The 26,023-nt window shown below is 41.4% G+C and overlaps 1 protein-coding gene across 1 annotated transcript; it reads left to right on the top strand.

Annotated features, from left to right (window-relative positions):
* Nucleotides 1-9,445: 9,445 nt before the first annotated feature.
* LOC114172953 lies at nt 9,446-10,087 on the top strand. Its single transcript, XM_028057125.1, has one exon. The coding sequence runs from the start codon at nt 9,446-9,448 to the stop codon at nt 10,085-10,087; it is 642 nt and encodes a 213-aa protein (XP_027912926.1).
* Nucleotides 10,088-26,023: the final 15,936 nt, after the last annotated feature.

Genomic DNA, 26,023 nt, shown 5'->3' with positions numbered 1-26,023 from the left:
GTAAAATGACATCACAAACTGTAGAAGAAAAAACATTGATGAATAAACTTTTCATCATATTTTTCTATTGTTCCATTTCTTTTCCCTTCCTTCTGTAGTTTATATTACTTCGTTTTCTGTTTTCTTTTCAGCCTACGTTGATCCTTACTAACTTGTCTTGGTGTCATAAATTTCTACTTCTTTTGATGTCCCTCATGCCTCGAATAAAGGGAACGCCTGTCAAGATGGAGTGTTTTAAAACGAAGACATGCCCATCCCAAAAGAAGATGACAAGAGTCCGTGAGAGCAATATCACATAATACTTCTTCCACACGTTGCCATGTACCGAATTTGATCCATGCTTGATCCAGATGAAAGGTTGCTGGTAACTGGAGTTTCTCCACCAATCTTTGGCTCACAACATTGTTTTCGCTTCCGTAATGGAATGCAACTAAACATGAATGGCCTTCGGTTAAACACTTTGTATAATAAACTTCGTTTCCTATTCCAAATCTAGATAGCCAGGCTTTGAATACCAAATGATGTGGATCCACAATGTTGGATTCGTTTGACTGATCTATCATTGTTGGAATTCTAACAAGCAAGAAATTTGAGAAATTATTTAAAACGAGAAAATGGAAACATAAAGAAGATGGAACGGAAATTGATAGACATCACACTTCCAAGAATGGAAGATAAGCCTAAGAGTTGAAACACACAAAGCGATAAAGGACCTTTGATTAAACTCATGGATTCTTGAATCACTTAAGATTTTAGGAGAATCACTCTCACTAAGATAGATGAGATAAACTCGTTTATTGATGAAGGCATGACCACCTCCTTAGAAGCTCCATCAAGAAGGATCACTAGAAGCATGTCTAGAGGGGAGTCTTCTATTCCATCACCTTTATCTTTGTTTTGCATTACTTTAGTTTGAATCCCTAAGTTGGTTTATAGTTGATTTATTTTGGTTGACTTGTTAACTTTGATCCAAAGTTGACCTTGGACCAAGATTAGATTAACTTAAACCAACATCCTAATCCTTGTTTGTCTTGTTTTGTAGGTAATTAAGAGAAAGTAGAGCATGGCTAGGTGGCACTTGGTGATTGGAGCACTTGGATGAAGTGGAAGAGAGAGGAAAGCAAAAAGCATAAAGCAAAAGCAAAAGTAGACATGTACCTTGTCTCCATTTGCCTTTGTGGTTTATGCCTTAGAATGTCACTTGGTCTCCTTCCTCTTTTGGCCTAGAATCCTCATGGGAATGCCTCCACCAATCATCTCCCTTCACTTGGCCAAGACTCACTCTCACATTAGGTTTAGGGTTTGCTAGTTAATCCTTTTTCATGTTTTTGTATTTGCTAAAGGACCCTTATGAACACCTATTTAAAGGGTGCTCCTTGTCTTGTAAAAGGGTTGATCATTTTGTTTCTAAACTATTGTGTTTCAACCATTAATTTTTGTGAGCTCTCCTTCCTAGAAGTGAACTCACCTTTGCCTTATCTTGCTTGCAAGTGGCGGCACCATCACTCATCTTTAGGGCTTGGTTGGCTTAGATCCCCCCTATGAGTGGCGTGCTTCTTCCATGCTTCATCTTCTACGCTGATGAAGGATTATCTTGTTCCTTTTTAAGATGATTGAATATGGTGTGAATTGATTTAGAAAGCTAAGTGAAATCCCCACTGGACATTAAGATAGCAAGCTATCTAGATGTGAAGGTTCCTTTCACAAAGCTCAAGAGAAGAAGATGATGGATTGATTCAAAATGAAAAGAAAATGGAAAGCACATAAACCATAAAAACCAAGAACCATTAAAAGAAGAAGAAAACATAAAATGGGAAGGAAAGAAATGGTAAAATGTGAGAAGCACGCCACTACAAGGCTAGGCTAGAAGCCATGGCAACCTTGAAGATGAGTGGATGTGTGCCGCCACTTGCTATGCAAGATAAGGCTTAAAAGTATTCACTCCCAAGGGAGGAAACTCTCACAAATGGTTGAGACACAAGAGTGTTTTTACTTCAAAATGTTCAACCCCTTTTACATGTCTAGGAGCACCCCTTATATAGAAGAGTTTAGGGGCCTCTAAGCAAATAAAAGATACCTAAGGATGTCTCTACAAAAACCTAACCCTAGCTTCTAGAAACTAGGTCAAATAAGGTTACAAAAATGAGAGACAAAAGAGCTAACTATTGTGTGTGCAAGGCTAATTTCGTTCTAGCACAAAAGGAGACAAAGAATGTGTCTCATATGTCTCTAAAAAGTGGTCAAAGTGTGCTAAAAACAAAGGAGACCAAAGGTACATAGGTACACTTGCTTCATTCCTTTTACTTTATGCTTTATGCCTTTGCTTTACTCTCTCCTCCACATCATTTGTGCTCCCCAATCACCATGCGCCACCTAGCATTGCTTTCTTACTCCTAATTAACCTACAAAGCAAATAAACATAGATTAGCATGTTGGCTTAAGTCAAGTCAACTATAGTCAACAAGTCAAACCTAGTCAAAGGTCAACAAGTCAACTAAAGTTGATTCAACTAAGTCAACTTAGGGAATCAAAAATAACAAACATAAATGAAAGGGATGAAGGATTAGTGAACTTCCTTTCTAAACATGCTTAGTCTTCTTAAGCATGTGCCTTCATCCTTGGTTGGGGTCAATCCTTCATCATCCTCCCCTTCTTGGAGAGAATTTGACCACAAATTCTTTAAGCCTTTGTAGATGGAGCTTGACTTGATTTGGGGGAGGTTTTGCGGCTCCCTTTTATGAGCTCTTGTTCCATCTTTTCTAAGGGTACTACCCCTAGCTTTGGTTAGGCCATCCCTCTTTCTAGACCACTATTCTTCTCATGCTTGCACATTGGGTCTTCCTTTTGAGCCTTGGAAGAGAAGGAAGAATGGTGATGTCCATCTTGCTTTGAAAATATTTTTTTAGAGGCAAGTAACACTTTGGAGGTAACTTGCTCTTTTTCTTTTTCATCTTTTCTCTTATCTTTCACTTTATTTTGGTCCTCATTTGCTTGATTGGGTGAGAGAGGTAGGAGTGTGAACTTCTTGCCTTGGAAGGAGAAAGCATAGGTGTTAGCATGGCCATCATAAAAGACTTTTCTATCAAATTGCCATGGCCTACCTAACAAAATATGAGTTTCTTCCATAGGCACAACATCACATAACACTTCATCTTTAAAATTTCCAATTCAAAAGTTAATGAGCACTTGTTGAGTTACTTTATTGTCTTCTTTCTTAAGCCATGATATCTTGTAGGGCTTGGCATGAGGGATAGTTTTCAAGCCAAGCTTGTCCACAACCCTTGTGCTAGCCACATTTACACAACTTCCATTATCTATGAGGAGGGGACATAGTATGTCTTAGATATGACACCTTGAATGAATAAGGTTTTGTCTTTGAGAAGGGTCAAGTTCCTTGGAAACTTGTCTTAGTTGGTGCCTTATCATTGACAATCGACCTTCAAGGGGTTTAATCCTTTCAATTGAAGAAGAAGTGTGGGAAGAAGTACTTTTGGGGGAAGGGGGAAAAGAATGTTCACTCTCTACTTCTTTTTTAAGGTTTAAGGCCATGGTTCTTTTGGTGGGACAATTTGAAGCTATGTGCCCATATCCCAAACACTTAAAACATTTTATAGAACTTGTCCTTGTACCTTGAGAAGAATTAGGAGTTTCATTAGAAGGCCTATACGAATTAGTCCTAGGAGGTGGGTCTTTGGAACTCTTGAGTGGTGATTTATCATGTTTTCTTTCTTTATCTTTCCAAGTACTAGAATAGTAGTCATTGTACGAACCACTCCTCTTGGCCTCTTTTTTCTTTTGCAATTGAGTTTCAACTTTGATGGCCAAATGTAAAACTTTGTCAAGAGAGGAGTACTCATATAACTCTACTAAATCTTGTATGTCCCTCCTTAACCCACTCACAAATCTAGCTACCTTTTCCTCTTCACTTTCAAATTGGAGTCCTACTTTTAGAAGCATGGACTCCATTAACTTGTAATATTCATCCACACATATGGACCCTTGTTGAAGCCTTTGGAGCTTCAAAAGAGTCTCCCTCCTATAGTAGGAAGGAACAAATCTAGTCTGCATCAAATTTTTAAGGTCCCTCCAAGAAGTCGCGAATGACTCTTGGTTAATATTGTCCATCCATAATTGATGCCACCAAGTCATGGCACAATCCTCAAACTCTAAGACTACCAAATCTACTTGCTTTTGATGACTAACTACATGAATGGTAAAAATTTGGTCTACTTTTTGTACCCACTCAATGTAGATGTTTGGGTCATTTTCTCCTTTGAACTTAGGAATCTTTGGAGTTTGCTTCTCTTGTGATGGGTTGCGCCTAGAATGCCATCTTTTCCTAGCCTCTCTTTCTTGCTTTTTAGCTTCAAGCCTTTGAATGTGCTCTTGGATTCTTAGGTCACTTTGCTCCTTGTCCTTTCTCAATTGTTCAAAGGCCTCCTTCCTAGACAACTCCAAATCCCGAAGCAATCTCATCAATGTATTGTTTTTGTTTGGAGTAGGTGCATTTGATGAACTTGCCATGATTCCTACAACAAAACACTCAAAGCCAAAATAAAATAAATGAATTAGGGGTTAGACAACATGAAAACCAAGACCAATTCCAACCCAAAATGTAACCCAAGTGTTTAGATCACTCTCCCAAAGTAACAAGGCAAGGCTACACTCAAAGCTCCTCCAAAGGAGTGAAGCAAACACTTTTAAAAACTTGTTCAAAACCTTTCAAATGCAAGACAAGTGATTCGGCCACAACATCCCAAGAGTTTCAAGAAAAGAAAACTACTAAGACAAAACAAAGAACACCTAGTGACAAGCAAGAAAAGCACAAAAACAAGGAAAGCTAAACTCTAAAGAAGAAAAGTTTGAGACAAAACTTTTAACAAGACTAAAACAAGAAAAGCACATTTTAAAGACTCTCTCTATGGAAAGCACTTGACAAGCATCTTCAAGTTTTAAATCATGCATACACCAAGAAAGATCATAACCAAGTTAAAGCATGGAACTCATTAGCCAATATCACCCAATTCTCAAGTATGAAAAACTAGTAGCATAACACCTAGTGAAAAACACACTTTTAATTCACCAAGGAGCAAGATTGCTCTCGGTTTTTAGGCAAATATTGGTGCAAAATTTTCTTCTTTCCACAACTAGTTTCATAAAATGGTGAGAAAGAGTTTTAGGTGGCTTGGACACTTAGTTCCTCAAGTTTTAGGCCAAAATCAATTTCATGGAGCATACATCAAGCAAGACAAAGTGAATGCAAGATTCAAATACTTGGAAAAACAAGAATAAGAAAACTTCAAGTTAACATATGACTCAAGCAAAAGTTAGGCACATTTAAAGACTCAACATGACATACACAAGACACAAACATGTAGCTATCATGCATTTAAACTCATGGATTTGAGGCTCAAAGACTAAGCATCCAAATACATGTTATCCAACCACATTTAGGAGCTTAAAGAGGTGCAAAAACCGTAGCCAAACTGCCACAAAAGAACCTGAAAACGCTGATTCACGTATTCTTGGCAAATCTGATCTTTGCTCACTAATTTGATCATAACTTTCTCCATAGAACTCCAAATGCGTTGGTTCTTTTTTTTCTGGAAACTAAACTAAAAGAGCTTTCTTTTGACACCAAAAACGTAATTTTTGGACCGCTGAGCTGGTGCAGTTTAATATTTTAAAATCGTGAACAGTTTCTGCCAGCACTGTTTTTATGTGGACCATTCAAAGATAGCTACACAAGACAAGGTTAGAACATGAAAACACCATATTCAAGATAACCTAGGCTCTAGATACCAAATGATGAAGGATTATCTTGTTTCCTTTTAGAGTTATGAATATGGTGAAGTTATTTAAGAAAGCTTTTTGAAAATTCCCACTGGACATTAAGATAGCAAGCTATCTAGATGTGAAGGTTCCTTTCACAAAGCTCAAGAGAAGAAGATGATGGACTGATTCAAAACAAAAAGGAAATGGAAAGCACATAAACCATAGAAAACCAAGAACCATTAAAAGAAGAAGAAAACATAAAATGGGAAGGAAAGAAATGGTAAAAATGTGAGACACAAGAGTGTTTTTACTTCAAAATGTTCAACCCCTTTTACATGTCTAGGAGCACCCCTTATATAGAAGAGTTTAGGGGCCTCTAAGCAAATAAAAGTTACATAAGGATGTCAAATAAAAGATACAAAAACCTAACCCTAGCTTCTAGAAACTAGGTCAAATAAGGTTACAAAAATGAGAGACAAAAGAGCTAACCATTGTGTGTGCAAGGCTAATTTCGTTCTAGCACAAAAGGAGACAAAGAATGTGTCTCATATGTGTCTAAAAAGTGGTCAAAGTGTGCTAAAAACAAAGGAGACCAAAGGTACATAGGTACACTTGCTTCATTCCTTTTACTTTATGCTTTATGCCTTTGCTTTACTCTCTCCTCCACATCATTTGTGCTCCCCAATCACCATGCGCCACCTAGCATTGCTTTCTTACTCCTAATTAACCTACAAAGCAAATAAACATAGATTAGCACGTTGGCTTAAGTCAAGTCAACTATAGTCAACAAGTCAAACCTAGTCAAAGGTCAACAAGTCAACTAAAGTTGATTCAACTAAGTCAACTTAGGGAATCAAAAATAACAAACATAAATGAAAGGGATGAAGGATTAGTGAACTTTCTTTCTAAACATGCTTAGTCTTCTTAAGCATGTGCCTTCATCCTTGGTTGGGGTCAATCCTTCATCATACGCTTTCTATTTTTATTGTTTCTTCTTTCATTTTGCTCTTTAGTGTTGTTATTGCCGTGTGTATTTAAGCTTGAATCCAACTCTCTTCTTCCTTTTATGAGTTTGAGAAATGAACCTTCACATCTAGATAGCATGCTATCTTAATGTCCAGTGGGAATTTTCAAAAAGCTTTCACAAACAACTTCACCATATTCATAACTCTAAAAGGAAACAAGATAATCCTTCATCATTTATTTTCTGAATAAATGTAAGCCCTTTTTCTTTTGTCCCAGAGGTTTGGGCCTGACCCTTCGTAGGCCCAAGGGCCGCCCTTCTGAAGGACACCCTACCCTGCCACAGACCCCTCCATTCTCCTCATTCCTCAGTTTTCTTTTTCAGAAGCAGCAACTCCACACCTTTACCCTCTGCTAGGGCACACCAGTCGCACGTCTCCGAGCTACCAAAACCCTTTCTTTTCCAAGTAAGTGAACTTCGGAGCTTCTGGTCCGCTCATTTCCTTTTCCTCTCTATTTAAAACGCGTGGGTCAAGTTGGGGTTGAGTTTCTTGACTTCGTTTTGTCCCTTTTTCCATGTTTCAGCTCATTCCTAGAGTTGTGGTACCCCTTAGTTCAGATCGGTTTGCTTTTGGTGCTCAATATAGAGGTAAGGGAAGCTAGATTCATCGGAATTATATTAGTATTGACTATTTTTGGTCGTTTTTATGGTGATATGCGTGCTTAGTACATTTTTATTGGATGAAATGGAGTTGCATGTGTATTTGGGAGTTGATCTGAGCTGTTTCCGCCACTACATGTGGGCTGACAGTGGTGAGCTCTGTTATTCTCGCCTAAGCGAGCTCGTCTCGCCTAGGCGAGAGTATCAGAATGCTCACCCTAGTTCTGCCTCGAGCACTCGCCTAGGCGAGGGGCTGTGTTTTTAAGCGACAGGTCAGCTCGCCAAGGCGAGACAGTCTCGCCTAAGCGAGGGGTCGCGAACTCTCCAATGACCCACTGTTGTAGGCTCGCCTAAGCGAGAGCCCGTCGCCTGAGCGAGACAGCTTCTCTCGTCTGGGCGACGACTCTTAGCTTGAGCGAGGCTGCTGCAGCGGGTGGTTCCAATTCGGTTTTTCTCTTTGTTTGATGGGGGAATTGTGTGATTTATTTATTTACCCCTTTCTTTTAAAACCTAAAGCATGTGAATATATATATATATATATGGTTGCTTGAATCTTACGAACTAAAAGTTGGTATGTTGGCATGAATAACACATGGATTTTGGTTGGTTGGTTGAGAACTTGCATGAGAATTGGATGTTTCAAGATAAAGGTGGTGGATATGGTATGAAACATGAATTTGGTGTGTGATAGGCGTAATTCCATGTGTCTCGTGGGGAGACCTCGTGGTGGCGTGTAGTGTATATATTAAGATATGGATTCAAGTAAGGATCGCATCCCGAAACTCTAAAGGGTCAGTGAGTCTCAGGTAGAGCAATCTGACCCAAGTGGTGAGAGTGGCGGGAGACCTTAGTCTTTGGCAGGATAATGGCCTTAGATGCTTGAAGGTCAACCTTGTGCGTGGTAGGGTAAAACCCATTGGCAATGGCTCTGTAGAGCAGTAGAGGCCACCACAAGTGCAAGCGTCCAGTGAATCCGATCTTAGTATAATTATCCGGATAATTGAGTCATAGTGTCCTGCTTGTTTGCTATAACATGATGTTCTGTGCCTATTGTGTTGCGTGTTAAGGAATGTTTAAGTACTTGCCTGTTGTATCATGATAAGATCAAATTACATTAGCTTACCCTTGCATTTTGTGTTGTTTCTGTTATGTTTTCTCTTTTGCGATGATCACCTTCTGGTGGGAGCGGATGAGAGGGAGGCTCGAGATGGATCCGGGAGACGCATCGGTGCGGCCTAGATTTCCCTGTCTGGATGTCTTAGGAGTAGTTTCATGGCCATGAGGCCTTTTGTATTAGTTGCCTTAGTGGCAACCCTTTGCAAAACTGTTGCACCCTTTTAAATTTCTTTTTGCTTAGGACTATGTGGTATGCCTAAGTTTCCTTTTAAGTAATTACGGATGACTGTAATAGTTATCTTTCCTACGTTTTATATTTCTCTGAGTGCTTCTCGTTATTATGATCTTGTGACGTTTTATTTAGTAGTAATATCTTTCTAAAATGGGATGTCACACTTTTATGGTATCAGAGCCTTCGTTCCTTAGTGTCTGTGGGCTATGTGTTTGCTTAGCTTTCGTTGTGCCTTTCTTGTCGTGTTAGGTGAGTTTCCAGTCTAACCAAGTTCTGATGGTTCTTTCTGTGTGTTCAGTGTTATGGCACCCCCGCGTATCGCTCCTCCTCCACCCCCTCAGGGCGATGGGCAAGATCTGGCTAGGGCGATCGAGGCCATGGCTGCGGCTTTGACTCAGCAAAGCAATGCCATGATGCAACAGCATGAGGCGGCGATGCAGCGCCAGGAAGCCTCTCTTGAGCAGCAGAACTTCATGATGCAGTAGATGGAAGCTGCTAGGCAGGCTGTAGAGGATGCTCAGAGGCAGCATGTGGATGCTCTCCGTCAGTTAGGGGAGAATGCTGCTGGTGCTTAGATGTATGGTCCTCATCCCCAACCTCCACCCCCTAAATGGAGTTTGGAAGACTTCTTGAAGCACCAACCTGCCAAGTTTGATGGCAAGAAGAGTCCCGATCAGGCAAACCAATGGATGAAGGATATGGAGCGCATCTTCGACGCCAAGAGGTGCCCGGATGAGAGCAGGCTTGCTTTCACTGTCTACATGCTCACTGGAGAGGCTGAGCATTGGTGGGCCAGCATGAAGCTAGTAATGGAAGAGAGGCACGAGGATATCACATGGAGAGCCTTCAAGAAGAGGTTCTTGTCTGAGTATTTCCCTGATAGCGTGAGGTACGCTAAGGAGGTAGAATTTCTCCAGCTGACGCAGGGAAACAGGTCAGTGGCCGAGTATACCGAGCAGTTCAAGCATCTGGGACGTTTCTATACCATGCCACTAGATGAGGAGTGGCGCTGCAGGAAGTTTGAGAACGGTCTCAGAGGGGACATCCGCTTGATGGTAGCTCCACTGTCCATCAAGGACTTTGCGGCCTTGGTGGAAAAGGCCAGAGTCATGGAGCGAATGAAGGTAGAGATGGAAGCTCAGCAGCAGCCACAACAGAGAGTTAGTGGACCATCTGGGTCCAGGCTGAGGGTTGAAGAGAAGAGGAAGCCGTATGCAAGGCCCCATCCACAGCCACAGGGATCTGGAGGTTCTTCTTTCCCGCCCAGCAGGATACAGTGTTATCATTGCGGAGGACCGCATGCGAAGAATTTCTGCCCTCGGCTACCAGGTTTCCGCTGATTCAACCTTTGTGGCAGGAGAGGCCACTTCGGCAGGGATTGTCCTTCCAGGAGGGGGGCAGTAGCACGACCTTCACCGCACACTCCGAGTTAGAGTTCAGGTCAGACTCAGCAGAGAGGAGGAGGCAGCAGGCCTCAGGCTACAGGTAGTGTTTTTGCGATGACCGGGTCAGAGGCAGCGGGTTCAGGTAACCTTGTGATTGGTTGTTGTGTGATATCTGGCAAGTCTTGTTGCGTGCTTTTTGATTCTGGAGCGACACACTCATTTGTGTCAGAGTCTTATGTGCGGGAGTTGGGTCTGCCGGTGTGTGAGCTACCGTTTGACCTCGTGGTATCTACCCTGGCATCTGGGTTGGTTAGGACTTCCTCTGTGTGTGCTAGATGTCCAGTTGAGGTAGATGGGCGCGTATACAAAGTCAATCTCATATGCCTCCCTCTGCAAGGGCTTGATGTGATCTTGAGAATGGATTGGCTCTCTGCCAATCATGTTCTCATAAACTGTCGGGAGAAGAAGCTGTTGTTCTCCAACTCAGAGGAGCCTGAGTTGTTGTCTTCTCATGGGGTTATGAAGGAAGTCCAGGGTGGCGCACAGTGCTTTATGGTCTTTGCCAAGATAGAGGTTGAGAAGGAAGAGAGGATCACCGTGATACCAGTGGTCAGGGAATTTGAGGATGTGTTCCCCGAAGAGGTACCAAGTTTGCCTTCGAGGAGAGAAGTTGAGTTCTCCATAGAATTGGTACCAGGAGCTGGCCCCGTGTTGATAGCTCCTTACCGCATGGCCCCAACGGAGTTGGTGGAGTTAAAGAAACAGATAGAAGGACTGCTAGAGAAACAGTTTATACGGCCGAGTGCTTCGCCGTGGGGAGCGCCTGTCTTGTTAGTAAAGAAGAAGGATGGCGGCTCGAGGTTGTGTGTGGATTATAGGCAGCTGAACAAGCTGACTATCAAAAACAAGTATCCTTTGCCGAGAATAGATGATTTGATGGATCAGCTACATGGGGCGTCGGTGTTCTCCAAGATTGATCTTCGGTCAGGTTATCATCAGATTCTGGTGAAGGCAGAAGATGTTCAGAAGACTGCTTTCAGATCCAGATACGGGCATTGTGAGTATGTTGTCATGCCATTTGGTGTGACTAAGGCCCTGACTTTGTTCATGGACTACATGAACCGGATCTTTCGTCCGTTTCTAGATAAGTTTGTCGTGGTCTTCATAGACGACATTCTCATCTACTCCAGGACGCATGAGGAACATGCTGAACATCTGAGGATAGTGCTTGGTATCTTGAGGGAGAAACAACTGTTTGCCAAGTTGTCAAAGTGTGACTTCTGGATGAGAGAGGTGCAGTTCTTGGGGCACGTGATATCAGCTCAGGGTATAGCTGTGGATCTAGCTAAGGTAGAGGCTGTGATACAGTGGGAATGTCCCAAGTCAGTGACGGAGATTCGAAGCTTCGTGGGTTTAGCTGGCTACTATAGGAGATTTATAGAGGGGTTCTCCAAGATAGTGGCACCCCTGACACAGCTAACCAGGAAAGACCAACCGTTTGCATGGACAGATAGGTGTGAGGAGAGCTTCAGGAAGCTTAAGTATAGGCTGACGAGTGCTCCAGTGTTGGTAATCCCAGATGTGAGTAAACCCTTTGAGGTTTACTGTGATGCCTCTCATCAGGGCCTTGGGTGTGTCTTGATGCAAGAGAGGAAGGTGGTGGCCTATGCTTCGAGGCAGTTGAAGGTTCATGAGAAGAACTACCCTACTCATGATCTCGAGTTAGCAGCAGTGGTTTTTGCTTTGAAAATCTGGAGGCACTACCTGTATGGTGCGCAGTTCCGTGTGTTTAGTGACCACAAGAGTTTGAAGTACCTCTTCGATCAAAAAGAGCTGAATATGAGGCAAAGGCGGTGGATAGAGTTTTTAAAGGACTACGACTTCGAGCTTCTCTATCACCCAGGGAAGGCGAATGTGGTGGCAGACGCACTGAGCAGGAAGACCGTGCGTGTGGCACACTTGATGATGAAAGAGTTAGAGTTGCTTGAGAGTTTCAGAGACATGAAGCTACAGTTTGAGTTGGAACCAGCATTCATCAGGTGTAGCACCTTGGTTATATCTTGTGACTTCTTGGGCCTAATCAGGGAGAGGCAAGCAAGGGATGTTAGTCTACAGAAGGTAAAGGAGTTACTGGGATCGGATCAGGCCAAGGAGTTTGCCTTGGGCAGTGATGGTGTGTTGAGGTTCAGAGGTAGGGTTTGTGTACCAGATGATGCTGAGTTGAGGAAGTTGATCCTTGAGGAGGGACACAAGAGTCGTCTTAGTCTGCACCCTGGCATGACTAAGATGTACCAAGACCTCAAGGAGAACTTTTGGTGGCAGGGCATGAAAAAGGAAGTTGCACAGTTCGTATCGGCCTGTTTGACTTGTCAAAAGGCGAAGGTGGAGCATCAGAAACCCGGTGGGAAGCTTCAACCTTTGGATATTCCGGTATGGAAGTGGGATGGCAGAGCTATGGATTTTCTTACCCACTTGGCTCGCACCGTGAGAGGACATGATGCTATATGGGTGGTGGTGGATCGTTTGACGAAGAGTGCTCACTTTTTGGCAGTGAATCTCAGAATGTCAATGGCCAAGTTGGCCTAGCTCTACATCCGAGAGATAGTGAGACTTCATGGAGTGCCTAGTACCATAGTGTCTGACAGAGACCCCCGGTTCACTTCCAGGTTTTGGCAGGCACTGCAGGAGGCTATGGGTAGCAGGTTGAGGATGAGTTCTGCTTATCATCCTCAGACGGATGGCCAGTCAGAGAGAGTGATTCAGTCCTTAGAGGACTTGTTGAGGACTTGCATCTTGGACCACCTTGGTAGTTGGAATGAGGTGTTACCGCTGGTGGAGTTTACCTATAACAACAGTTACCAAGCGAGTATAGGGATGGCGCCTTATGAGGCTTTGTATGGGAGGAGGTGTAGGACTCCTTTATGTTGGTACCAGGACGGTGAGTCAGTTTTGGTAGGACCTGAGTTGTTGCAACAAACTACAGAGAAGGTGCAGTTAGTGAGGGATAGGTTGCAAGCGTCTCAGAGTCGGCAGAAGGCATATGCAGACCGAAGAAGGAGGCCCTTAGAGTTTGATGTAGGGGAGCATGTGTTCCTGAGGGTGGCCCGAACCACTGGTGTGGGGAGGGCTATCCGCTCAAGGAAGTTGTCTCCTAAGTTCTTGGGTCCGTATCAGATCTTGAGGAGGATAGGGCCCGTGGCTTATGAGATTGCATTGCCACCCCAGTTGGCTAATCTACACCCCGTCTTTCACGTTTCACAGCTACGGAAGTATGTTTTTGACCCATCGCATGTCTTGGAGGCAGAGGATGTGCAAGTCAGGGAGAATCTCCAGGTAGTAGTACAGCCCGTGGCAATAGAGGATCGCCAAGTGAAGGAGCGCAAGGGAAGAGCCACTAGTCTCGTGAAGGTCATTTGGGACCAGAGGACAGGTGACTCGACTTGGGAGCTAGAGGAGGAGATGAGGAGTTCACATCCGCACCTGTTCTGGTAAGTCTAATTTTTCGAGGACGAAAAATTTTTGTTGTTGGGGAGATATTGTAAGCCCTTTTTCTTTTGTCCCAGAGGTTTGGGCCTGACCCTTCGTAGGCCCAAGGGCAGCCCTTCTGAAGGACACCCTACCCTGCCACAGACCCCTCCATTCTCCTCATTCCTCAATTTTCTTTTTCAGAAGCAGCAACTCCACACCTTTACCCTCTGCTAGGGCACACCAGCCGCACGTCTTCGAGCTACCAAAACCCTTTCTTTTCCAAGTAAGTGAACTTCGGAGCTTCTGGTCCGCTCATTTCCTTTTCCTCTCTATTTAAAATGCGTGGGTCAAGTTGGGGTTGAGTTTCTTGACTTCGTTTTGTCCCTTTTTCCATGTTTCAGCTCATTCCTAGAGCTGTGGTACCCCTTAGTTCAGATCGGTTTGCTTTTGGTGCTCAATATAGAGGTAAGGGAAGCTAGATTCATCGGTCTTAAATTATTCTTGACTGTTTTTGGTCGTTTTTATGGTGATATGCGTGCTTAGTACGTTTTTATTGGATGAAATGGAGTTGCATATGTAGTTGGGAGTTGATCTGAGCTGTTTCCGCCACTACATGTGGGCTGACAGTGGTGAGCTCTGTTATTCTTGCCTAAGCGAGCTCGTCTCGCCTAGGCGAGAGTATCAGAATGCTCACCCTAGTTCTGCCTCGAGCACTCGCCTAGGCGAAGGGCTGTGTTTTTAAGCGACAGGTCAGCTCGCCCAGGCGAGACAGTCTCGCCTAAGCGAGGGATCGCGAACTCTCCAATGACCCACTGTTGTAGGCTCGCCTAAGCGAGAGCCCGTCGCCTAAGCGAGACAGCTTCTCTCGTCTGGGCAACGACTCTTAGCTTGAGCGAGGCTTCTGCAGCGGGTGGTTCCAATTCGGTTTTTCTCTTTGTTTGATGGGGGAATTGTGTGATTTATTTATTTACCCCTTTCTTTTAAAACCTAAAGCATGTGAATATATATATATATATATATATATATATATATATATATATATATATATATATATATATATATATATATGGTTGCTTGAATCTTATGAACTAAAAGTTGGTATGTTGGCATGAATAACACATGGATTTTGGTTGGTTGGTTGAGAACTTGAATGAGAATTGGATGTTTCAAGATAAAGGTGGTGGATATGGTGTGAAACATGAATTTGGTGTGTGATAGGCGTAATTCCATGAGTCTCGTGGGGAGACCTCGTGGTGGCGTGTAGTGTATATATTAAGATATGGATTCAAGTAAGGATCGCATCCCGAAACTCTAAAGGGTCAGTGAGTCTCAAGTAGAGCACTCTGACCCAAGTGGTGAGAGTGGCGGGAGACCTTAGTCTTTGACAGGATAATGGCCTTAGATGCTTGAAGGTTAACCTTGTGCATGGTAGGGTGAAACCCATTGGCAATGGCTCTGCAGAGCAGTAGAGGCCACCACAAGTGCAAGCGTCCAGTGAATCCGATCTTAGTATAATTATCCGGATAATTGAGTCATAGTGTCCTGCTTGTTTGCTATAACATGATGTTCTGTGCCTATTGTGTTGCGTGTTAAGGAATGTTTAAGTACTTGCCTGTTGTATCATGATAAGATCAAATTACATTAGCTTACCCTTGCGTTTTGTGTTGTTTCTGTTATGTTTTCTCTTTTGCGATGATCACCTTCTGGTGGGAGCAGATGAGAGGGAGGCTCAAGATGGATCCGGGAGACGCAGCGGTGCGGCCTAGATTTCCCTGTCTGGATGTCTTAGGAGTAGTTTCATGGCCATGAGGCCTTTTGTATTAGTTGCCTTAGTGGCAACCTTTTTGCAAAACTGTTGCACCCTTTTAAATTTCTTTTTGCTTAGGACTATGTGGTATGCCTAAGTTTCCTTTTAAGTAATTACGGATGACTGTAATAGTTATCTTTCCTACGTTTTATATTTCTCTGAGTGCTTCTCGTTATTATGATCTTGTGACGTTTTATTTAGTAGTAATATCTTTCTAAAATGGGATGTCACAATAAACCTCAGCTTGCCTTCATTGATGAAAATGGTTCAAGTTATATAGGAGCTTTAACCATCAGAATTACAAAAGACACATAAATTTAAATTACAACCCGATTAAAGCTATTAATTAATGATCCACCCGAGCTAATGGCGATCCGCTACTTAATGGTTTATTGTAACTGAATTTAAGGCTACTAAAACTCATCCACAAACTTTGAGCAAAGGTCTGCTTGATCTTCCAAAGGTTGGTTCTTAAGTGGGCATATGGACCCTTATTTGAACTTGAAGATAAAGCAAAACTAAAGCCCGTTAATTGGTTAAGCACAAACACAATTTGGTAAGCCAATTTTACAAAGCATTGGGCCCTTATTTAAATAAAAGAAATTGCATCAACACGGCGCATTAGTCATCCTCCATTTAAACCATATGCAATTCACATCACACCCTCCTTCTTCGAGAAGATTTGTCCCGAATCTTAAGACACTAGTTTTAATGTAAGTTTATTATGATCTTGTGAAGGACTTTTATTTTTTCACAAATTGAAACTAATTCTCTTCTTCCAGGATCAAATTCAACTTGATATTTCTTAAATAACTTCACCATATTCAATCGTCAGAAGCCCTCAAGTGTTTTGTGGATTACAACCTTCGGTTCCGTAAGAACAATGTGAGATAATGGAAACATAAAAGAAGATGGAACGGAAATTGATAGACATCACACTTCCAAGAATGGAAGATAAGCGTAAGAGTTGAAACACACAAAGGGTTAAAAGACCTTTGATTAAACTCATGGATTCTTGAATCACTCAAGAACTTAGGAGAATCACTCTCACTAAGATAGATGAGATAAAACTCGTTTATTTTCTGAATAAACCTCAGCTTGCCTTCATTGATGAAAATGGTTCAAGTTATATAGGAGCTTTAACTATCAGAATTACAAAAGACAGATAAATTACAATTACAACCCGATTAAAGCTATTACTTAATGATCCACTCAAGCTAATGACGATCCGCTACTTAATGGTTGATTGTAACTAAATTTAAGGCTACCAAAAGTCATCCACAAACTTTGAGCAAAGGTCCGCTTGATCTTCCCAAGGTTGGTTTTTAAGTGGGCATATGGACCCTTCCTAAAGAGCACGACCCTCGGCCAAATATTTGGACGCATACATCACACCAAACACCCTCCATGAAGAGCACGACCCTTAGCAAGACCGGGACGAAATACATAATAAACCACTATGAACAAGCTTCCTTTTTAAACATGGAAGTTGGTGTGTTTCATTCACATGCTTATCCTTTTGTTCCTGTAAAATGACATCACAAACTGTAGAAGAAAAAACATTGACTATACCCATAGGATACGCGACCATAGTCCGCAAATGAAAATTGCAAAAACACCACCACCCGCTATCTCCTCAAGACTAGGAGACTGATGTCCTAACCATACCTAGGTACACGGCACCAGACATAGCCGCTGACCCCCTACCTTAACAGAGCCCCCATGGTTCATGTAGCATCCAGAAAGCCTAATGACAGCCTACATCACCTCCCGCTCTAGAGGATCCCACCCCCTAATATACAACCTCCAGCAAAGCCTCAGAGCTGCTTACTCGACAAAGGTCCCACTAGCCGTATGCATCACACCAAACACCCTCCCTAAAGAGTAGGACCCTCGGCCAAACTTGTGGACGCATACATCACACCAAACACCCTCCCTAAAGAGCACGACCCTCAGCAAGACCGGGGCCCGCATACTCACAAAAGACAATCTCCCAAACTACGCGTCCTTTGGCAACCCTCCTGATGGCCACCTACCCCGCACTACGAATATCCCTCCCCAAGACAGTACAGATCCGTGACGTAGCCTATCCGAATAACAAAATTAGATCATCCAACCATAGAGATCCTCATGACCAAGTACCGAACCGCCAATCCCTGAAGGATCTCTTGGTAATTTCCCCTGATGAAGGATTATCTTGTTCCTTTTTAATATTATTGAATATGGTGTGAGTTGATTAAGAAAGCTAAGCGAAATCCCCACTGGACATTAAGATAGCAAGCTATCCAGATGTGAAGGTTCCTTTCACAAAGCTCAAGAGAAGAAGATGATGGATTGATTCAAAACAAAAAGGAAATGGAAAGCACATAAACCATAGAAAACCAAGAACAATTAAAGGATGAAGAAAACATAAAATGGAAAGGAAAGAAATGGTAAAAATGTGAGAAGCACGCCACTACAAGGCTAGGCTAGAAGCCATGGCAACCTTGAAGATGAGTGGATGTGTGCCGCCACTTGCTATGCAAGATAAGGCTTAAAAGTATTCACTCCCAAGGGTGGAAACTCTCACAAATGGTTGAGACACAAGAGTGTTTTTACTTCAAAATGTTCAACCCTTTTACATGTCTAGGAGCACCCCTTATATAGAAGAGTTTAGGGGCCTCTAAGCAAATAAAAGATACCTAAGGATGTCTCTACAAAAACTAACCCTAGCTTCTAGAAACTAGGTCAAATAAGGTTACAAAAATGAGAGACAAAAGAGCTAACTATGGTGTGTGCAAGGCTAATTTCGTTCTAGCACAAAAGGAGACAAAGAATGTGTCTCATATGTCTCCAAAATTGGACATAGTGTGCTAAAAACAAAGGGGACCAAAGGTACATAGGTACACTTGCTTTATACCTTTTTCTTTATGTTTTATGCCTTTGCTTTACTCTCTCCTCCACATCATTTATGCTCCCCAATCACCATGTGCCACCTAGCATTGATTTCTTACTCCTAATTAACCTACAAAGCAAATAAACATAAATTAGCATGTTAGCTTAAGTCAAGTCAACTATAGTCAACAAGTCAAACCTAGTCAAAGGTCAACAAGTTAACTAAAGTTGATTCAACTAAGTCAACTTAGGGAATCAAAAATAACAAACACAAATGAAAGGGATGAAGGATTAGTGAACTTCCTTTCTAAACATGCTTAGTCTTCTTAAGCATGTGCCTCCATCCTTGGTTGGGGTCAATCCTTCATCATCCTCCCCTCCTTGGAGAGAATTTGACCACAAATTCTTTAAGCCTTTGTAGATGGAGCTTGACTTGATTTGGGGGAGGATTTGCACCTCCCTTTTATGAGCTCTTGTTCCATCCTTTCTAAGGGTATTACCCCTAGCTTTGGTTAGGCCATCCCTCTTTTATGGACCATTCTTCCTCTCATGCTTGGGCATTGGGTCTTCCTTTTAAGCCTTGGAAGAGAAGGAAGAATGGTGATGTCCATCTTTCTTTGGAAATCTTTTTTTGGAGTCAAGTAACACTTTGGAGGCAAGTTGCTCTTTTTCATTTTCATCTTTTCTCTTATCTGTCACTTTATTTTGGTCCTCATTTGCTTGATTGGGTGAGAGAGGTAGGAGTGTGAACTTCTTGCCTTGGAAGGAGAAAGCATAGGTGTTAGCATGTCCATCATAAAAGACTTTTCTATCAAATTGTCATGGCCTACCTAGCAAAATATGAGTTGCTTCCATAGGCACAACATCACATAACACCTCATCTTTAAAATTTCCAATTGAAAAGTTAATGAGGACTTGTTGAGTTACTTTAATGTCTTCTTCCTTAAGCCATGATAGCTTGTAGGGCTTGGCATGAGGGATAGTTTTCAAGCCAAGCTTGTCCACAACCCTTGTGCTAGCCACATTTACACAACTTCCATTATCTATGAGGAGGGGACATAGTTTGTCATTGATATGGCACCTTGAATGAAAAATGTTTTGTCTTTGAGAAGGTTCAAGTTCCTTGGAAACTTGTCTTAGTTGGTGCCTTATCATTAACAATCCACCTTCAAGGGGTTTAATCCTTTCACTTGAAGAAGAAGTGTAGGAAGAAGTACTTTTGGGGGAAGGGCGAGAAGAATGTTCACTTTTTACTTCTCTTTTAAGGTTTAAGGTCATGGTTCTTTTGGTAGGACAATTTGAAGCTATGTGCCCATATCCCAAACACTTAAAACATTTTATAGAACTTATCCTTGTACCTTGAGAAGAATTAGGAGTTTCATTAGAAGGCCTAGATGAATTAGTCCTAGGAGGTGGGTCTTGGGAACTCTTGAGTGGTAATTTATCATGTTTTCTTTCTTTATCTTTCCAAGTACTAGAATAGTAGTCATTGTATGAACCACTCCTCTTGGCCTCTTTTTTCTTTTGCAATTGAGTTTCAACTTTAATGGCCAAATGTAAAACTTTGTCAAGAGAGGAGTACTCATATAACTCTACTAAATCTTGTATGTCCCTCCTTAACCCACTCAAAAATCTAGCTACCTTTTCCTCTTCACTTTCAAATTGGAGTCCTACTTTTAGAAGCATGGACTCCATTAACTTGTGATATTCATCCACACACATGGACCGTTGTTGAAGCATTTGGAGCTTCAAAAGAGTCTCCATCATATAGTAGGAAGGAACAAATCTAGTGCGCATCAAATTTTTAAGGTCCCTCCAAGAAGTCGTGAGTGACTCTTGGTTAATATTGTCCATACATAATTGATGCCACCAAGTCATGGCATAATCCTCAAACTCTAAGACTACCAAATCTACTTGCTTTTGATCACTAACTACATGAATGGTAAAAATTTGGTCCACTTTTTGTTCCCACTCAATGTAGATGTTTGGGTCATTTTCTCCTTTGAACTTAGGAATCTTTGGAGTTTGCTTCTCTTGTGATGGGTTGCGCCTAGAATGCCATCTTTTCCTAGCCTCTCTTTCTTGCTCTTTAGCTTCAAGCCTTTGAATGTGCTCTTGGATTCTTAGGTCACTTTGCTCCTTGTCCTTTCTCAATTGTTCAAAGGCCTCCTTCCTAGACAACTCCAAATCCCGAAGCAATCTCATCAATGTATTGTTTTTGTTTGGTGTAGGTGCATTTGATGAACTTGCCATGATTCCTACAACAAAAACACTCAAATCCGAGACAAAATAAATGGATTAGAGGTTAGACAACATGAAAATCGAGACCAAATCCAACCCAAAATGTAACCCAAGTGTTTAGATCACTCTCCCAAAGTAACAAGGCAAAGCTACACTCAAAGCTCCTCCAAAGGAGTGAAGCAAACACTTTTAAAAACTTGTTCAAAACCTTTCAAATGCAAGACAAGTGATTCGGCCACAACATCCCAAGAGTTTCAAGAAAAGAAAACTACTAAGACAAAACAAAGAACACCTAATGACAAGCAAGAAAAGCACAAAAACAAGGAAAGCTAAACTCTAAAGAAGAAAAGTTTGAGACAAAACTTTTAACAAGACTAAAACAAGAAAAAGCACATCTTAAAGACTCTATGGAAAGCACTTAACAAACATCTTCAAGTCTTAAATCATGCATACACCAAGAAAGATCATAACCAAGTTAAAGCATGGAACTAATTAGCCAATATCACCCAATTCTCAAGTATGAAAAACTAGTAGCATAACACCTAGTGAAAAACACACTTTTAGTTCACCAAGGAGCAAGATTGCTCTCGGTTTTTAGGCAAATATTGGTGCAAAATTTTCTTCTTCCCACAACTAGTTTCATAAAATGGTGAGAAAGAATTTTAGGTGGCTTGGACACTTAGTTCCTCAAGTTTTAGGCCAAAATCAATTTCATGGAGCATACATCAAGCAAGACAAAGTGAATGCAAGATTCAAATACTTGGAAAAACAAGAATAAGAAAACTTCAAGTTAACATATGACTCAAGCAAAAGTTAGGCACATTTAAAGACTCCACATGACATACACAAGACACAAACATGTAGCTATCATGCATTTAAACTCATGGATTTGAGGCTCAAAGACTAAGCATCCAAAGACATGTTATCCAACCACATTTAGGAGCTTAAAGAGGTGCAAAAACTGTAGCCAAACTGCCACAAAAGAACCTGAAAACGCTGATTCACGTATTCTTGGCAGATCTGACCTTTGCTCACTAATTTGATCATAACTTTCTCCACAGAACTCCAAATGCGATGGTTCTTTTTTTTCTGGAAACTAGACTCAAAGAGCTTTCTGTTGACACCAAAGACCGCTGAGCTGGTGCAGTTTAATGTTTCCAAATTGTCACGTTTTCTGCCAGCACTGTTTTTGTGTGTCATGAAAGTGGACTTGAACCATACCAAGATAGCTACAAAAAAACAAGGTTAGCACATGAAAAACACCATATTCAAGATAACCTAGGCTCTAGATACCAAATGATGAAGGATTATCTTGTTCCTTTTTAATATTATTGAATATGGTGTGAGTTGATTAAGAAAGCTAAGCGAAATCCCCACTGGACATTAAGATAGCAAGCTATCTAGATGTGAAGGTTCCTTTCACAAAGCTCAAGAGAAGAAGATGATGGATTGATTCAAAATAAAAAGGAAATGGAAAGCACATAAACCATAGAAAACCAAGAACAATTAAAGGAAGAAGAAAACATAAAATGGAAAGGAAAGAAATGGTAAAAATGTGAGAAGCACGCCACTACAAGGCTAGGCTAGAAGCCATGGCAACCTTGAAGATGAGTGGATGTGTGCCGCCACTTGCTATGCAAGATAAGGCTTAAAAGTATTCACTCCCAAGGGAGGAAACTCTCCCAAATGGTTGAGACACAAGAGTGTTTTTACTTCAAAATGTTCAACCCTTTTACATGTCTAGGAGCACCCCTTATATAGAAGAGTTTAGGGGCCTCTAAGCAAATAAAAGATACCTAAGGATGTCTCTACAAAAACCTAACCCTAGCTTCTAGAAACTAGGTCAAATAAGGTTACAAAAATGAGAGACAAAAGAGCCTATGGTGTGTGCAAGGCTAATTTCGTTCTAGCACAAAAGGAGACAAAGAATGTGTCTCATATGTCTCCAAAATTGGCCATAGTGTGCTAAAAACAAAGGGGACCAAAGGTACATAGGTACACTTGCTTTATGCCTTTTTCTTTATGTTTTATGCCTTTGCTTTACTCTCTCCTCCACATCATTTATGCTCCCCAATCACCATGTGCCACCTAGCATTGATTTCTTACTCCTAATTAACCTACAAAGCAAATAAACATAAATTAGCATGTTAGCCTAAGTCAAGTCAACTATAGTCAACAAGTCAAACCTAGTCAAAAGTCAACAAGTTAACTAAAGTTGATTCAACTAAGTCAACTTAGGGAATCAAAATTAACAAACACAAATGAAAGGGATGAAGGATAGTGAACTTCCTTTCTAAACATGCTTAGTCTTCTTAAGCATGTGCCTCCATCCTTGGTTGGGGTCAATCCTTCATCATCCCCTCTCAACGCTGGATCCAAGAATAGCCAAAAAGGGAATATTGGGCCAGAAAGCCCATCCAAGGTAGGACCCACAGGTACAAAAGGTATAAATAGCACATTGTTCCATGCATTGATTACGCATTAAATTATTCTGATACTCTGACATCACCATTGCTGACTTAGGCATCAGAGTGTCTTTTGCACGTCCCCTGCTCCACCCCCGGAATTCCTTTGAAAGTAACAGAAGAATAGCCCGAAATCAACCGTCCGAAGCCCTCAAGTGATTTGTGGATTACAACCTTCGGTTGCATAAGAACAATGTCAGATAAAGGAAACATAAAAGAAGATGGAACAGAAATTGATAGACATCACACTTCCAAGAATAGAAGATAAGCCTAAGAGTTGAAACACATGAAGGGATTAAGGACATTTGATTAAACTCATGGATTCTTGAATCACTCAAGAACTTAGGAGAATCACTCTCACTAAGATAGATGAGGTAAAACTCATTTATTTTCTGAATAAACCTCAGCTTGTTTCATTTATGAAAATGGTTCAAGTTATGTAGGAGCTTTAACCATTAGAATTACAAAAGACACAAAAATTTGAATTACAACCCGATTAAAGCTATTAATTAATGATCCACTCAAGCTAATGACGATCCGCTACTTAATGGTTGATTGTAACTGAATTTAAGGCTACCAAAAGTCATCCACAAACTTTGAGCAAAGGTCCGCTTGATCTTCCAAAGGTTGGTTCTTAAGTGGGCATATGGACCCTTATTTGAACTTGAAGATAAAGCAAAACTAAAGCCCGTTAATTGGTTAAGCACAAACACAATTTGGTCAGCCAATTTTACAAAGCATTGGGCCCTTATTTAAATAAAAGAAACTGCATCAACACGGCGCATTAGTCATCCTCCATTTGACCCATATGCAATTCACATCATACCCTCTTTCTTCGAGAAGATTTGTCCCGAATCTTAAGACACTAGTTTTAATGTAAGTTTATTATGATCTTGTGAAGGACTTTTATTTTTTCACAAGTTGAAACTAATTCTCTTCTTCGAGGATGAAGTTCAACTTGATATTTGTTACTTTCCAATGGTTGCAATCCGTCGATAACATTTCTTGGCAACAATACCCCAGCTTGATATGTAACAATAAATAATTCCATGCATTGTGTTTGACGAACTTGCTTCTTATCGACGGACGAAATACATAATAAACCACTATGAACAAGCTTCCTTTTTAAACATGGAAGTTGGTGTGTTTCATTCACATGCTTATCCTTTTTTTCCTGTAAAATGAGATCACAAACTGTAGAAGAAAAAACATTGACTATACCCACAGGATACGCGACCATAGTCCACAAATGAAAATTGCAAAAACGCCACCACCCGATAAGTCTTTACGTCGCTATCTCCTCAAGACTAGGAGACTGATGTCCTAACCATACCTAGGTACACGGCACCAGACACACCCGCTGACCCCCTACCTTAACAGAGCCCCCCTGGTTCATGTAGCATCCAGAAAGCATAATGACCGCCTATATCACCTCCCGCTCTAGAGGATCCCACCCCCTAATATATGACCTCCAGCAAAGCCTCAGAGCTGCTTACTCGACAAAGGTCCCACTAGCCGTATGCATCACACCAAACACCCTCCCTAAAGAGCACGACCCTCGGCCAAACTTGTGGACCCATACATCACACCAAACACCCTCCCTAAATAGCATGACCCTCAGCAAGACCGGGGCCCGCATACTCACAGAAGACAATCTCCCAAACTACGCGTCCTTTGGCAACCCTCCTGATGGCCACCTACCCCGCACAACGAATATCCCTCCCCAGGACAGTCCAGATCCCTGACGTAGCCTATCCGACCAACAAAATGAGATCATCCACCCATAGAGATTCTCATGACCAAGTACCGAACAGCAAATCCCTGAAGGATCTCTGGGTAATTTCCCCTCTCAACGCTGGATCCAAGAATAGCCAAAAAGGGAATATTAGGCCAGAAAGCCCATCCAAGGTAGGACCCACAAGTACAAAAGGTATAAATAGCACACTGTTCCATGCATTGATTACGCATTAAATTATTCTGATACTCTGACGTCACCATTGCTGACTTAGGCATCAGAGTGTCTTTTGTAGGTCCCCTGCTCCACCCCCGGAATTCCTTTGAATGTAACAGAAGAATAGCCCGAAATCAACCGTCCGAAGCCCTCAAGTGATTTGTGGATTACAACCTTCGGTTGCATAAGAACAATGTGAGATAAAGGAAACATAAAAGAAGATGGAACAGAAATTGATAGACATCACACTTCCAAGAATAGAAGATAAGCCTAAGAGTTGAAACACACGAAGGGATTAAGGACCTTTGATTAAACTCATGGATTCTTGAATCACTCAAGAACTTAGGAGAATCACTCTCACTAAGATAGATGAGATAAAACTCGTTTATTTTCTGAATAAACCTCAACTTGCCTTCATTGATGAAAATGGTTCAAGTTATATAGGAGCTTTAACCATCAGAATTACAAAAGACACATAAATTTCAATTACAACCCGATTAAAGCTATTAATTAATGATGCACTCAAGCTAATGACGATCCGCTAGTTCACGGTTGATTGTAACTAAATTTAAGGCTACCAAAAGTCATCCACAAACTTTGAGCAAAGGTCCGCTTGATCATCCAAAGGGTGGTTCTTAAGTGGGCATATGGACCCTTATTTGAACTTGAAGACAAAGCAAAACTAAAGCCCGTTAATTGGTTCAGCAGAAACCCAATTTGGTAAGTCAATTTTACAAAGCATTGGGCCCTTATTTAAATAAAAGAAACTGCAGCAACAGGGCGCATTAGTCATCCTCCATTTGACCCATATGCAATTCACATCATACCCTGCTTCTTCGAGAAGATTTGTCCTAAATCTTAAGTCACTAGTTTTAATATAAGTTTATTATGATCTTGTGAAGGACTTTTATGTTTTCAGAAGTTGAAACTAATTCTGTTACTTTCCAATGTGATGAAGGATTGACCCCAACCAAGGATGAAGGCACATGCTTAAGAAGACTAAGCATGTTTAGAAAAGGAAGTTCACTAATCCTTCATCCCTTTCATTTGTGTTTGTTATTTTTGATTCCCTAAGTTGACTTATT

The sequence above is a fragment of the Vigna unguiculata genome, unplaced genomic scaffold (assembly GCF_004118075.2).
Source record: "Vigna unguiculata cultivar IT97K-499-35 unplaced genomic scaffold, ASM411807v1 contig_85, whole genome shotgun sequence".
NCBI lineage: Eukaryota > Viridiplantae > Streptophyta > Magnoliopsida > Fabales > Fabaceae > Vigna > Vigna unguiculata.
The sequence above is the reverse complement of the archived record's forward strand: the minus strand, read 5'-3'. Positions and strand labels throughout refer to the sequence as shown.